Source organism: Meles meles, chromosome 3 (genome assembly GCF_922984935.1).
Source record: "Meles meles chromosome 3, mMelMel3.1 paternal haplotype, whole genome shotgun sequence".
Classification (NCBI taxonomy): domain Eukaryota; kingdom Metazoa; phylum Chordata; class Mammalia; order Carnivora; family Mustelidae; genus Meles; species Meles meles.
The window spans coordinates 96748294-96764717 of NC_060068.1; the positions used below are offsets into that span (position 1 = coordinate 96748294).

Genomic DNA, 16424 nt, shown 5'->3' on the forward strand with positions numbered 1-16424 from the left:
AGCTGTATTTTTTTAGTCAATAATTTCTCCTTGCCATTTAGTTCAACAAATCAAGGTTGAGTCTGTTTCAGCCCCTGCACTAGTTAGTGAGGGCACAGAAATAAATAAGATACTCTTCCTACAGCTGCAAAACACAGTCTCTTTCAGAAGAAAGGTAATTAAAGGATTATAGCCCAGTGGGAGAAGGACGAAAAAGTGTAGTTATGGTTGCCAAAGCATTACAGGGAGAATCATCTGACCCACCATGGGTAAGGGTAACTTCCCAGAGAAACTAAGAGTAAGTCTTAAATAATAAGTTGAAGTGAATTAGGTGAAAAGAGGGGCAAGCATGTCTTAGTAGAGGAATGTGATGATAAAGAGACCATTCCCCAGGCTGGGAAATAGCTGTGGCTGGGAAGGTATCTTGGTCTGAAGATGGTGATAGTCCAGGAGATGAGAGAGTTGAGCAGAAGTCAGATCACGAAAAGAACATTTTAAGCCATCTACACTACTTCCCTTCACTTCTACATAAGTAGCAGTGTGTTAGTTTTACAACATAATGATTTATGTATACACTGCAAAATGACCAGCCCAATAAGTTTAATTAACATCTGTCACCACACAGTTACCGTTTTTTTCTTGTGATGAGAGCTTTTAAGAGAGTAGACTCTCTTAACAACTTTCAAATACGCAATATAGTGTTGTTAGCTATAGTCACCGTGTTGTACTCAATAGGGTACATCCCTAGGACTTAGAGCTGGAAGTTTGTACCTTTCAACCACCTTTATCCATTTTTGCCCAACAACAGTCCCCAACCCCTGGCAACCACCAATCTGTTCTCTATCTATGAGGTTTTTTTGTTTGTTTGTTTTAAAGATGCTACATGTTAGTGGATCATACCGTCTTTGTTTTTCTCTTACTCACTTAACATATAATGCCCTTGAAGTTCATTGATGTTGTTGCAAATGATAGGATTTCTTTTTCACAGCTGAATAATACACAAGCACACACACACACTGCACATCTTTATCCATTCATCCAGTTGATGGACACTTGGGTGGTTAGCTGTTGAAAATAATGCTACGGTGAACATGGGAATGCAGATACCTTTTCGAGATAGTAATTTCGTTTCCTTTGGATGAATACCCAGCAGTGGAATTACTGGATAATGTGGAAGTTCTGTTTTTAATTTTTTGAGGGAACTTCATACTCTTCCACAGAGGCTACACGAATTTGTGTTCCCCAAGGTGATATCTCCTTGTGGTTTCAGTCTGCGTTTTCCTGACGATTATTCATGCTGATCATCTGTTCCTGAATCTCTTGGCCATTTGTATGTCTTCTTTGGAACAAACTATTCAGATCCTCTGTGCATCTTTTAATTAGATTGGCTTTTGCTATTGAGTTGTGAGTTCTTAATGTACTTTGAATTTTAACCCCTTATGAGAGACATGATTTGCAAAGATTTTCTCCCATTTAGTAGGTTACCTTTTCATTTTGTTGTTTCTTTTGCTGTATAGAAGTTTTTTTTTTTTTTTTTTAAGATTTATTTTTTTTGGGGGCGCCTGGGTGGCTCAGTGGGTTAAGCCGCTGCCTTCGGCTCGGATCATGATCTCGGGGTCCTGGGATCGAGTCCCACATCGGGCTCTCTGCTCAGCGGAGAGCCTGCTTCCCTTCCTCTCTCTCTGCCTGCCTCTCTTGTGATTTCTCTCTGTCAAATAAATAAATCTTGAAAAAAAAAAAAAAAGATTTATTTATTTTTTTTATTTGACAGACAGAGATCACAAGGGCAGAGGCAGGCAGAGAAAGAGGGGAAGGGAAGCAGGCTCCCTGCTGAGCGGAGAGCCTGATGCGGGGCTCAATCCCAGGATCTTGGGATCACGACCTGAGCGGAAGGCAGAGGCTTTCACTCACTGAGCCACCCAGGCGCCCCTACTGTATAGAAGTTTTTAGTTTCATGTTCCTCTTACTAACTTTTGCTTTTATTGCTTCCACTTTGGTGTCCTATCCAAAAATTGTTGCCAAGACTATCATCAAGAGTTTTTATCCCTGTGTTTTTCCCCCCCACAGGAGTTTTACATTTTCAAGCCTTATAAGTCTTTAAACCATTTTGAGGTAATTTTTATGAGTGATGTAAGATCAGTGTTCATTTTCATTATTTGGAAAATTGTTACCCAGGTTTTTCTAGCACCATTTCGAAAGTACTTTTTTTTTTCTTACTGAATATCTTGACTCCCTTGTCAAATATTAGTCGACTGTATATGTGAGGGTACATGCCTAGGCTCGTAATTTAGTTCCATTGGTCATTGTACCTATTTTTGTGCCAGTACCATACCATTTTGGTTACTATAGCCTGATAGTATAGTTTGAAATCAGGAAATGGGATGTCTCCAGCTTTGTCTTCTTTCTCAGGATTGCTTTGGCTATTTGGTGTCTTTAGCAGTTCCATAGAAATTTTGGAATTGCTTTATCTATTTCTTTAAAAATTGCCACTGGAATTTTGATAGAGATTGTATTGACTCTGTAGGTGGCTTTGGGTAGCCACCTATAAAATGGACATTTTAACAATACTACTTAAGTTTCTTTGATCATAGTTTTTTAGTTTTCAGTGTCTAGATCTTACATCTTCATGGTTACAATTATTCCTGTCTTTTATTGGCCTTGATGCACTTGTAAAGGAGAATGTTTTCTTTCCTTTTCAGATATTTAATTGTTGGTATATAGAAAACTACTGACTTGTGTATGTTAATTTTATATCCTGCAACTGGAAAAAGATTTAAATGAAGTATATTTGGCATGTAATATTGTATTAGTTTGAGGTGTACAACATAGTCATTCAATAGTTTTATTTATATATATATATAAATTTTTTTTAAAGATTTTATTTATTTGACAGAGATCACAAGTAGGCAGAGAGGCCATCAGAGAGAGAGAGAGAGAGAGAGGAGGAAGCAGGCTCCCTGCTGAGCAGAGAGCCTGATATGGGGCTCGATCCCAGGACCCTGGGATCATGACCTGAGCCGAAGGCAGAGGCTTAACCCACTGAGCCACCCAGGTGCCCCAATAGTTATATATATTTTGAAACACTCACCATAAGTATAGTTACCATTACTCATCAAACAGTTATTTTGATATTATTGACTGTATTCAGTTAACCTGTATTATTGACTGTATGCTGTACTTCCGATCCCCATTACTTTTTTATTTCATAACTGGAATTTGGTACCTGTTAATCCCCTTTACCTTTTTTGCTCATCATCTCCCCCCACCCCCACAATCTCACTTCCCTCTAGCAACCACCATTTCGTTCTTGGTATTTATGAGTCCATTGTTCATCGTTTTGTTTTTTTGGATTCCACATGTAAGTGGAATCATATGGTATTTGTCTTTCTCTGACTTATTTCACTTAGCATAATAAACCTAAATCCATCCATGTTATCACAAATGGTTAAGATTTCATTCTTTATTTTTACAGCCGAGTAATATTTGTGTGTGTGTGTGTGTGTGTGTGTGTGTGTGTGTGTGTACACACATCTTCTGTATCCATCTGTTGGACACTTAGATTGTTTCTGTATTTTGGCTTTTGAAAATAATGGTACAGTAGACGTAAAGGATATATACTTTTTGTTTAGTGTTTTTGTTTTCTTTGGGCAAATGCCAAGAAGTGGGATTACTGGATTATATGGTAATTCTATTAATATTTTGAGGAAGCTCCATACTGTTTTCCATAATGGCTTCACCATTTTGTATTCCCAAGAGAGAAAGGAATCTCTTTTTTCCACATCTTTGCCAACATTTGTTATTTCTTGTCTTTTTTATACTAACCATTCTTATCAATATGGGGTGATAGTCATTGAGGTTTTGATTTGTATTTCCCTGGTGATTAATGATTTTGAGCATCTTTTCATGTGTGTCAGCTATCTGTATATGTTATTTAGAAAAATAACTAATCAGGTGCTCTGCCCATTTTTTAATCATATTGTTTGTTTTTCGGTGTTTAGTTGCATGAATTCTTTATATATTTGGATATTAACCCCTCATCGTATATATCATTTGCAACTATCTTCTCTTCTTTAGTAGGCTGCCTTTTTGTTTAGTTGATGGCAGCCTTTAGTGCAAAAGCTTTTTAGTGTGATGTAATCCCAGTAGTTTATTTTTACTCTTGTTGTCCTTGTCAGAGGAGAGAAAACCAAAAAATACTGCTAAGACTGATGTCCAAGAATTTACTGCCTATAAAAAAAAAAGTTACTGTTTCTTTTAAGATTTTTTATGGTTTTAGCTCCTGTGTTTAGGTCTTTAATCCACTTTGAGTTTATTTTTGTATATCGTATAAGAAATTGATTGTTTTATTCTACTTGTAGCTGTCCAGTTTTTCTAACGCCATTTGTGGGGGAGACCATTTTTTCCCATTGTGTATTCTTGTCATAGATTAATTGACCATATAAGTGTGGCTCTACTTCTGGGCTCTACTCTGTTCTCTTCAGTTGATCTTTGTTTTGTTTTTTTTTTGTGCCAGTATCATACTGTTTTTATTATAGCTTTGTAGTATAGTTTAAAATCTGGGATTGTGATAACTCCAGCTTTGTTATTCTTTCTTGGGATTGTTTTGGCTACTCAGGGTCTTTTGTGGTTTCAGACAAATGTTAGGATTCTTTGTTCTTGTTTTGTGAAAAATGCTATTGGTATTTTTTTTTTTTCTTAAAGATGCATTTATTTGAGAAAGAGAGTGAGAGTGCACACATGTAGGGGGAGGGGCAGAGGGAGAGAATCTCAAGCAGACTCCCCTCTAAGTGGGCAGCCCAATGCAGGGCTCTGTCTCACAACCTATGAGACTACGACCTGAGTCCGAAGCTTAACCAACTGAGCCACCCAGGGGCCCCTGTTGGTATTTGATAGAGACTGCACTGAATCTATAGACTGCTTTGGATAGTATGGACATCTTAACAATATCAGTTCTTCCAGAGGAGGAGCATGGTATATTGGTATATATTTTCATTTATTAGTGTCATCTTCAACTTCTTTCATCAATGTTTCATAGTTTTCAGAGTACAGGTCTTTCACCTCCTGGTTAAATTTAAATTTACTCCTAGGTCTTTTATTCTTTTTGATACAATTGTAAATGGGATTGTTTTCCTAATTTCTTTTTCTGATAGTTATCATCACTGTATAGAAATGCAACATATTGGGGCGCCTGGGTGGCTCAGTGGGTTAAAGCCTCTGCCTTCTGCTCAGGTCATGATCCCGGGGTCCTGGGATCAAGCCCCGCATCGGGCTCTCTGCTCAGCGGGGAGCCTGCTTCCTCCTCTCTCTGTGCTTGCCTTTCTGCCTACTTGTGATCTCTGTCAAATAAATAAATAAAATCTTTAAAAAAAAATGCAACATATTTTTCTACATCAATTTTGTATCTTTCAACTTTACTGAATTCATTTATTCTAACAGTGTTTTGGTGGAGTTTTAGGATTTTATGTATGTAAGACTGTATCATCTGCAGACAAAAAGAGTTTTACTTCTTCCTCTCTGATTTGGATGCTTTTTGTTTTCTTTTCTTATTGTTCTGGCCAGGAAATTCCAGTAGTATGTTGAGTAAGACTGATGAGAGTATGCACTCCTGATTGTTCCTATCTTAGAAGAAAATCTTTCAACTTTTCTACATAACTGAGTTATGTAAAGCCCTCATCCTGGCAGTGTATTTACATAAAGGTTGAGAAATCTCCCTAAGCACACTGACCTTAAGGGAAAATAATAATTATGTATATGAAAACTTAGTTGGGTCTGATGTTATTTGTGTACTTGTCATGTATGGCCTTTATTATGTTGAAGTATATTCCTTCTATACTCCAGTTGTTGAGCGTTTTTTCACAAATTCTTTCAAATCTTTCACAAATTTTTTTTTTCTTTTAAGTAGGCTCCAAGCTGAGCTTGGAGCCCAATGTGGGACTTGAACACCCTACCCAGAGATTAAGACCTGAGCTGAGATCAAGAGTCAGATGTGTAACCGGCTGAGCCACCCAGGCATAATTTCTTAACTGGACACTGCAGCTGTCTTCTGACTTTGTCTCAGCTTCTTGTACCACTGTGTTTCTTTCTTCAAGATGCTACTAGAGTGATCTTTACAAAATACAATCATGCCATTTCCTGCCAAGGACTTCTCAGTGTCTCCCATCCCATGTTATTTCTCCTTCTTTCCCTTTCACCCTAGTCACACCCTTATTCTCTCAGTATCTCTTTTTTTCTTTTAGGATTTTATTTATTTATTTGAGAGCAAGCAAGCGAGCAGACACAAGTAGGGGGAGCGGCAGTCAAAGGGAGAGGGAGAAGCAGACTCCCTACTGAGCAGGGAGCTCAATTCGGGGCTGGATCCCAGGACCCTGGGATCATGACCTGAGCTGAAGGCAGACGCTCAACTGACTGAGCCACCCAGGCACCCCTCAGTATGCCTTTATACATGGTGAGAAATCTTTAGCAAATTGACTTTAAAGGAAAATAGCATTTCATTATCTCTAAACTCTAATAGGAATTTCAGCATTGTTGGAAAGGTACTTTGGAGTGTGATGACTCTGCCTCTTACATCATCATGTTAGCTTAGTTTTAGGCCTGCGTGGGTGGCAAAGGTATGAGGGCCATGAGGCATGGGTTAGAGTGATTCCAGGTTGACTATAAAGTGGTGACGCTGCTTCAATCATGGATGGAGTTCTCTAGTCATATAATACAGAATGTCTGTTGTCAAATAAAATTCACAAAGTTAAAATATCAGTGATGGCATATTTGAATGTTACATATGCATAATATGCTACCTGATAATTAGGATTTAATGGTAAACATTTCACATTAGTGCATATAGTTAGACATTAATTTTTTCCTCAGAGGTTTGTTCGCTAGCATCTATAATCAGCATCTCCACTTTCCCCTCTTCTCACAGCTCTTAAAAGGCAAAAGTCCTGGATCCACTTTTCCAAAAGTGAGATTCTCCTCCAGTAGTCTACCTTTTTTTGTTTTAAAAGACTGGACCAAATCAGAGATCAAAAAATGGCTAGCCACAGTTTAAAACTAGCCTATGAGTTTTGTTTAGCCTATAGTGCCTAATCCAAATTTTGAATTAGTTTCCCGTATTTAAACAACAGGAAGTTGCAGATAAAATCCAGATTTCCAGCTTCTTTTAAAAATTTAGAGGCTTTTATTTTTTTCTTCCCATTCCCGTATGGCAAGCACAGACCCCTTCTTGAACATGAATTTGGCATGAACTCTTAGATTGGCCATAGGCCCTGCTAAGGGCATTTCAAGCCACATAGGTATTTGAATCCTTAACATTTGGATCGCTCATCTGTTCATACAAACATACAGTGTGCATCCAACGTGCCTGACAGTGTTCTAGGCCATTTACATAGGTTCTTTTACTTTGTACAACACTGTCACTTTCATTCTATAGAGGCAGAAGTGAAGGTTCAGAAGGTCAAATGGTAAGTGGCAGAGCCAGATTTGACCCAGTGTATGTATGTATTCCTGGTTTCCAGGTCCCTCTTTATGACCTACTACTGTTCCCTAGAAACCTAAAAATTGTCATGGTGTAGAAAGGTGACAGATTGCAAAAGTTTCTGTTTAGTCACTGTTCTCCCCAGTGGCATCAGTATTTCATGCATTTTATAACAAGTGAATTACTATATTAATTCACATGTGCATTTATTGGCATTTCTGGGTAAGCATGATACCCCAATGTTTTTCTAGATTCTATCTATCCTATATATACAGCCCTTTTACACAATTATTATTGCCATTTAAATAGATGGCAAAGAATCAAAAAACAATAGCATTTAATTCCTCTAAGGCAAAAATCTGTTCTCAAAGGTAGTATTTTCTGGAAATGACATAAGTGTACTGTTTAATAGTAATATCTAAAGCCTATTTAAAAGATGCACATTTTGGGGAGCACCTGGTGACTCAGTTGGTTAAGTGTCTGACTCTTGACTTCAGCTCAGGTTGTGATCTCAGGGTTGTGAGATTGAGCCCCATGTCAGGGCCCACACTGGGCATGGAACCTGTTAAGAATCTCTCTATCCTGCCTGCGCCTCATCCCTGTCCCCCTCGCTCCCTCTCTTTAAAAAAAAAGAAAAAAAGATGCATATTTTCATATTATACAGAGTCTTTACAACAAATGTAGATACAGAAAATGCCATCTGAACCACCACTTAATCCGTGACATTACCTATTTTGCAGGCTTAATTCATCTTGTTTCTGATTGTTTGATCCTGTGAGAGATGACTACTGGCAGAAAAATGAAGAATAAAAGTAGAAATGAGCACACAACCACAAGGTACAATCTAAGACTAAAACTGTGGGTCAGGTCAGGGGAGTTCTCTGGTGTAGCCTGACTGCAGAATGATTGCAACTGGCTGGTTTCTGCATTTGTAAAATGGAGTGTAATCACTGTTCCAGGGTATGCCTGACAAATAATTCTGGTGAGAGAAACTTCATTCCCATACAATGTAAAAAGAATCAACTAAGTTTAATCTGTGCTGCCTAGGAACAGTAGTAGTATTTATATGAAAGTATATACCATGTTAAGCCACATAGGGTAGATTGTTAAAAGAGTTGTAACTTTCACTTAAGATTAAAAAAAAACTTTTTTGGAAGCGCTTTCCTTCTTGGCAAAAAGTCCTTAGATGTTGATAGTTGGGGAGGCTCTGAGTCTATGGGGACAGGAAGCATATGGGTAATTTCTGAATCTTCTGCTAAATTTTGCTGTGAACCTGAAAGTACTCTAAAAAAATAAAGTATATTGTATATATAATATATATGCTATTATATGTACAGTATGTATCATACAACTTTTATATATACATGTAAGATGGCTTTAAAAAATATATATGGAACATATATATATGAAAGCCTACAGATAAGTATGAACAAAGGCAGCCCAGCAGGGGTTGGGCCCCATGCAGGGAAGGCAGCCTGTCAGGGATTAGGAAGATTGGTTACACAGAGGGTTGGGGTTGGTGGGGGGGGGGGGGACTTGAACAAATAAGTAAATATATTGAAGTACATGGGAGTCAGGCTTTTCACTGTCCAGGAAAGGATTAAAAATATGGAAAGGGGGGAGGCTTGAATAAACCTCATGGTGGTAGACTGAAATTAGACTGGTATGAACTCATGGTTTATGTGTATGTGTGTATGTATATTTCTTGTATGTGCACAAGAAAAACTCTGGGAGCAGGTGACACAAAAGTGACACCCAAGAGCAAAGAGCATTTTTAGCACCCTGTTTTTAAATACCAGTCTCTATCAAAGGAATCTTTAGAAAATGGCTGATCCCAGGGCTGAAACAGGGAACACACAAGATGAGTCTCTAAATATGGAAGTGTTCGAAGAAGCTGGCTTTCAGAGGCACCCAGTGGCTGAGGATGACTATTTGAGCTAATACATGACAGTAACTGATTCTCTTTCACTGTATAGGAATCCAAAAAAACATTCTTATAAATGAGTAATAAATAGGAAAAGAGAAAGCTCTTCTTTTTTTTTTTTTTTTTAAGATTTTATTTATTTATTTGACACACAGAGAGAGATCACAAGTAGGCAGAGAGGCAGGCAGAGAGAGAGAGGAGGAAGCAGGCTTCCTGCCGAGCAGAGAGCCCGATGCGGGGCTCGATCCCAGGACCCCGAGATCACGACCCGAGCCGAAGGCAGTGGCTCATCTTATAGCAAAATGTCTATTAACAAAATACAGAAAGAATGCAAGGACTAGAAAAATCACCATTTGGCATCTATCAGAGTAATAATTCCGAATTCAAGAAGGCTAAGAGCAGAGAGTGAAAGTTGAATTAAGAACAAACTATGTAATCTCAAAGTATCACCTCTACAAAATATTTAACATCCATACTAAGCTGGATATTAACTACAAAGGGAAACGGTAACTTTACAGTGGTGAAGCCTACTCAGATGATCACTGTTAATATCACCAGCATTGGGACAAACTGGCTTTGAAGTGCCTCCTGATAAGACACACCAGAAGAGCCGGGCACTGGGCTCCCTGCTCAGCAGGGAGTCTGCTGCTTCCTCTTCCTGTGGTTCCCCCATCTCCTCCACTCTTGCTCACTCTCTCTCAAATAAATAAAATCTTAAAAAAAAAAAAAGACACACCAAGAAGAGCGTAGCATCACCTCTCTGATATTCCTGTCACAAATGCATACACTGAATCCAGGCATGAGGAAGCACCAGATGAACTCCAATGGAGGACCTCTATAAAAAAACCTGTAATCTTAAAAAATACTAAGGTCATGAACCTAAAGAAAAAACAGAAGAATGATTCTGGATTGAATGAAACTTGACTACAAGAAATACGTACTCTTGGTCTGGATCCTTCATCTATAAAGGACATAACTAGGCAGCTGGCAAAATAAATAAAATTACCAACCTTTGTTTAAAAACTTTTATTTACTATAAAGACAAACACCAAAATAGGTACAAATACTATAAAATTGGTTCAATGGGGTAAAAATTTAATTAAAATATCTTGATATATTTAAAATAACAAAGGATACATTTAAGCCAAATTTTCTTAACCCAGAGATTTTTTTTTTGTAACATTTGCTTACACAGTAAGGTGCTAATAGAAGTTAGCCCTTAAGCCCTGGAAGTCTTAGGAATCATAGTCACACAGCAAATATAATTTCATTGTGAAAGTGAACTTTGGTAGAAGAAGAACTATAGGACACCTGAGGTAGTAGAACCTGGAATAAACAGCAGTAGACATTATTTACAACTTTTGAGTACCAAATAACATTAAGAACACAAAAATAATTACACAATACAATTTTCAGTCCAGCTTTGATCCAAAGAAAATAAGAATATTATATCACATTTGCATTGAAAACAAAACAAAAAACAAAACACCACAATTACCAGCAAGCTGAGGGAACTGCAAACAAACTCAAACAATGGATTTGCATCTAGAGGCAGTTTGAGTTTGAAATGTGGTGGGCATGGTGATCTACAAAGTAATACTGATTAGCTGAGGTTCCTCAGTTTATACAGTTTACATTTCTGTCAGACACAGTATTAATCTGACCAGTGATGATCTTCCAGTACATAAAATGGCAAGAGTGCATCCGTTAAAGCTTGCACATGAGAAACTCGGAAACAATCTTATTAGGGTTGTGAAAATTCTAAGTAGTCACACACACAGAAAAGATACAAAATAAAAAAAGAAAGTCAAGTACAACACATTTAGAGCTACCAAACTTCACATTTCGGTACTATTTTTAACTCTTCAATTATTGCCAATCTTCCAAAAACAAAGGAATGTAAAATTTCACTAAGAGACACATTCACGTAAAAAAAAAAAACCCAAAAAACAAAAAAAAAAAACAAAAAAACCTGCCTTTTAAAAATTATATGCAATATATCTCTGTAAACTTATCTTGTAACTTACTTTACTTCCAATTTGTGATGTACATTTAAAATGTACTCTGTATAGCTTATTTAGTTTATCCTGAGTCTTTGAGAATAACCAATTCTGTTTCACTCTGCAATAATTCAACTGGCTTCTGAAGAGTTAAAACTTCTCATCTCAAAAAGTTGTATTAAATATTTTAAGAGTCATAAAAAAAGGATAAAAGAGCTGCCATTTTCTTTCAGGATTCCATGCATCTGAATTCAACTCTGATGAAAACCATTAGATAACTGAGCAAAATCCAAGAATTAGGGTGTAAGTCAAATTCAATTTCACTTTTCTTTCTGAACATGTTTTCGGAGTTCCAAGAAAATTTATTTTGTAAAAACACTATTACTCATTGGTAGTTGAGTTATTAGTTAATTTCTTTAATTATCAGACAGGCCTACTGTAAAGAGATAATGCATGGCAGAAGGAAAATAGCAGTTTAATTTTATTAGTGGTGATGGATGATGAATGATGGATTATTACATACAAGGTAAGACTTCAAAGGTGTGATGTTTCCTATAAAAGAAACCAATACATTAAAAAAAAATCAAATTTCAAAGTCATCTTGATCTTGGTTTTGAGCTGCATCACAGAGAATAGTTGATTTTCACTTAATTTATATTTAACCTGCATGAAAAAAGCAGTGACTGACTCAGTGAAGGTAGTATTTTATTGTATTCCAATTTTAAAAACAAACAAAATTAAATCTGTATTAAAAAAAACCCTCTTGGAATAGCAAGATATTTAATAAACTCTAGTTCACACCTAGTTCTATTTTTTTTTTCTGGTTTGAAAAAAATCACCTTTCCCTGAATATTAAATGAAAGTGAAGGTGAAATGAAAATACAGAACCATGATTTCTAAAAACGAAATGAATGGGCCAACAGTAAAATGCACAGTGAACCACAACTGCCCAGGCATTTTAAAAAATAAAGGTCAACTGTGGTTCATAAAGAAGTTATCAACTTTTAAAAATATATTTACTGCTACTTATAGCATATTCTGACCTAGAAGAGGCAGATACTGATTGGGAGCCAGTGACAAAAAAAAAAAACTGAACGGAATTGCAGAACCCTCTGCTTGTGATCATGATATGAAATGGAAGAATAATTCAAACATTAAAACAGATCCTGAGCCCCTCAGCTGCTAATATTGCTGAAAAAGTGCTCCAAAAAAACCTCAAAATACGCTTCTGTTAGTCATGCAAACTTCACTGCTTTCCTGTTTACCTACGGCCAGTTCTTTGAAAGGCACGGTTTACAGTTTCTGCACAAATTGTGGGCTTTTGCATACTAAGCTTAGGTACAGATCATGATTTGTCAATCACATACTTAGGTAAGGGTTCCCCACTGGTCCTGTTCATAGCTGTTCAGTGGCATGAAGGCCAGCAGATTATCAGAGTGGTTCCCCACAAAAGTTTTGCCTTGTTGAGCATCCTGTCTCCATCAGAGTCTATAATTGGCTACCAAGTAGTACGGAAGACTGGATGCTTCAGTAGCTCTCTTGACGGAGGTCTGTCCTGAGGTTGAAGTTCTAAACACCGAAGAGCCACATCTCGTAAACCAGGAGACAAATGTGAAGGGATCGATGGAGCAGTAGTTGCACTTGCAATCTGTAAGAAAAACCACCAGTGTGTTGACACTTTGCATGGTCAGAACTCTGTAGAACACATGGATCTTGTGCACAGAACAGAAGCTGAAGTGTGTGGACTTTTCTTCTGACAGAACTTATGGGAAAACTCACCAGCCGGATGGGAGGCTTCCTCCAAGAACCTTCAAATTTTAGGATTTCTAGAATTTGACCATATACATCCTGAGCAGATGGATCTATGCATTTCCCTTACTGTCTCAAATGAACACCGCTGAGAGCATCAAAATGGTTAGGCAAGTAAAGTATTTTTACTATACGCTCTCCTACATTTTCTATTATGCAGCACAGAGAGCTATTCGAGGTGAGAAAGACCACACCTGCCCATTTAGTACATCAGACACAGAGCTGCACCAAAGGAGGAAGATCTCTAAGTATGGGAAGGACCAGAGGCAGTTATGGCAGCTGGGAGGTGCTGGGGTGCCAATGCAGTAGACTTTGCTTTACTCAGGCCCAGAGATAATCCCATGAAGTAGGTGCTGTCATTACACCCATTTTACAACCGAAAAAACAGAGGGTAGATTGAGTTAGTCATTCCCCTAGTGACAGGGCTATTAAAGGCTAGACCGTGGTTTGAAACCATGTCTGTATCACTCCAGAGCCCAAGCTTTTTTGTTGTTGTTGTTTAACTTAAATTCAATTAATTAACACAGAACATATTATTTGTTACAGGGATACATGTCTGTGATTCATCAGTCTTATATAATACCCAGTGTTCATGACAACGTATACATACCCTCCCCAATGTTCATCACCCAGTTACCCCATTCCCCATCAGAGCCCAAGCTTTTAACTAGTACATGTCTGGATCAAAAGCTAAAAATCTCAACTATTACAATCTTCTCTGCTGGAAATGGACAGAATGGATTTGAGCTTTGTCAGAAAGGTAGAACAGATAGGATTTGGTACCTGTTTCAGGTGTAATTTTTTTAAATACAAGAAAGAGTAAATCTGATTTAAAAAATTGGCAGATTATGTACATAAACAGCTCTATGTTCTTACCTTTGAAAGTTGGATACATCCATTTATGTATTTCACCTAGGAACAATGATTTATCATTTGCTAACTCATTGTTCCAAGTGACTTTATAGAGCCTTACTATTGTAAAAAATGAGGACAGACTACATTTGCTGCCCATATTCACCACACCATATAAATTCCTGGAGATGAACACATGCATATTTATTTCAAGGAGGAGAGGCTTTCACCTGAGATTGAGAGTTAAGGAGAATCCATGAAAATCTGCCTCCTGCCAATTTTAGCAGAAAGAAGTAATTTTTATATCACAGTTACCTTAAATATCAAAGCAAGATGATTGGAGTGTTTTTCTGCATTCCAAGGTGGTTTAGCACAAGCCATTTCTATAATGGCACAGCCAACACTCCATACGTCACAGCTCCTACCATACTGCTGACCTCTTAGGACCTAAAATGGAGAGTTAATTTGGAAAAAGACTCATTAAAAAAAGAGAAAGATATTCTGTAGTTATAGATCCTAGTTTTTTTTTATTTCAGATCAAAACAATGGTAACTCCAAGAACTACCCTGATGTCTCATTTATTTAATCAATAAACTTATTAATCTCCCATGTGGCACAAAAGTATTTTGGAGAATTCTGAGATAATGAAAGAAAGAGATGTATCACAGAATTTCCAAGCACCCCGAGTGCGCTTAAGTAAACCAAGTGGCCAGAGGACAACAAGTGATCACTACATATAAACACGAAGAGTTCGGAACACAACAGATGAAGCCTGATTCAGAACAGCAGTGCTTAGTTACACTTCTTCCACTGCTACTAAGACTGGCTTCTCTGTGCTCACCTCCCTTTGGAACAGGGCAAGAACAACTGTTGAGATTCCTAATTATGTGTGCTTTGGGTGTACTATAAAACAGTAGTACAAATCACCCCAAAATTCTTTGTTAGAAATAGCCTTATAAGCAAACTATTAAAACCTGCCTTTTAAAATTTTGTCAAGACAAAGATGGAAAGGCAGCGATTAAGGGTTCTGAAATCAAGGATATAATTAAAACCTTATTTTTAGAGCCATGCGCTTCGAGTTTGTAAGCATATACTGAATAACACTGCAAACTAATTTGCTCTAACTCTGTCACCTAGAACTCCAGGTATTTTCTTTCATCACACTCAAAGCTGCTTCTCACCTCAGGTGCCATAAATGCAATTGTCCCCAATAACTGTCCCTGAAACTCTCCTGCACCAGTTCCTTTTGATGCCAACCTGGCTGCAGCTCCGAAATCTGCAATTCTCAGTCTCTGACCTGTGCTGTCAATTAGCAAATTGGCACCTGTCAAAAGAAATAGCAAATGACCTTGTATGTTAAAAACAAAAGAACAGATTAGAGACTCAGTAAGATACTAACAAAACAGGACCGTAACAAAGGAAGTGGACATGGAAGGGTTCAGAAAAATCTCCCCTCTGAATTCATTTTATTCTTGCTAAAGGCACAGAGGTACCAACAGTGCAAAATAAATAAAATCCAAATCCTCAGAGGGAAGATCAAAGTAACGAGGCAGAAGGAAATAAAGGCAGACATTTAATAAAATGTTACTAAGTGCTGAAAACCTTTAATATAATGATTCCCATCAAAAATCTTCCCTTGAAGTTAAAATTTTAGTGTAGTTTCCATTTTAAGACAAAGTCCTACTGAAACATACTCACTAGACCAACTGAAAATATACAGGAATTTCACAATTCTAACTTACAAAAACTTAATGTTAAAAAATTACTTGAATATGTTATGTTAAATACTAGCCGCAGACATCCATGTCAGAAAGCCAACATTGTTCTTAATAAGATGAACTGCAAAAGACTGAAAGGATTTTTCTCAAAAGAAGTACATGACATCCCAATTATCCTAAATAAAGCCAGGGACAGGAGCTTTTGGGGAGCAGGAGGTCATGAGACCACGATAGGAAATCAGAGACCTGCTTTTTATACCTGATTTGCCATCAATTAGCTGTAGGACTGGAAAAAATCACAGTCTCTTCAAGGAAGGCAGATTACATGACTCCACAGGTTCCTTTCACTTCTATTAATTCTAGTGATTTGAGTTACTCAGGAGAAACAACCCCATAGTCGATTTCAAGTTAGAAACTATTAACAAAGGTCCAAGTTGTAAAACTACATTTGTTTTCTATTTATTGGTAGTAGGTAGTAATTAAAAGAATACCTACCTTTGACATCTCTATGAATGATCTGGTTTTCATGGAGATATGAAAGGCCACGAAGTAACTGTTCAGTATAGTTAATAACTACTGATTCCTTGAAGGCTCCATATTTACTGAGCAAATGAGCCACAGATCCCCCTATAAGACAAACATAATAATTATCATAAACTCAAGCCAAAATTAAA

At 37.3% G+C, this 16424-nt stretch overlaps 1 protein-coding gene and 1 long non-coding RNA gene across 6 annotated transcripts in view; one reads left to right on the top strand and one right to left on the bottom strand.

The window, feature by feature from the left end:
• LOC123937861 overlaps positions 1-16424 on the top strand; it is a 55879-nt gene that overhangs the window by 27416 nt on the left and 12039 nt on the right. For both annotated transcript variants that reach the window (XR_006817631.1, XR_006817630.1), the window contains exon 2: positions 8188-8284. This is a non-coding gene — a long non-coding RNA (uncharacterized LOC123937861). The remainder of the gene's footprint in view (positions 1-8187; positions 8285-16424) is intronic.
• MAP3K1 (mitogen-activated protein kinase kinase kinase 1) overlaps positions 12060-16424 on the bottom strand; it is an 80347-nt gene continuing 75982 nt past the window's right edge. For all 4 annotated transcript variants that reach the window (XM_045998637.1, XM_045998638.1, XM_045998639.1 and 1 more), the window contains exons 17-20: positions 16246-16377; positions 15214-15356; positions 14348-14479; positions 12060-13019 (exon numbers count right to left, since the gene is read on the bottom strand). In XM_045998637.1, coding sequence (XP_045854593.1) covers positions 12870-13019; positions 14348-14479; positions 15214-15356; positions 16246-16377 — 557 coding nt within the window. In that variant the 3' untranslated portion in view covers positions 12060-12869. The remainder of the gene's footprint in view (positions 13020-14347; positions 14480-15213; positions 15357-16245; positions 16378-16424) is intronic.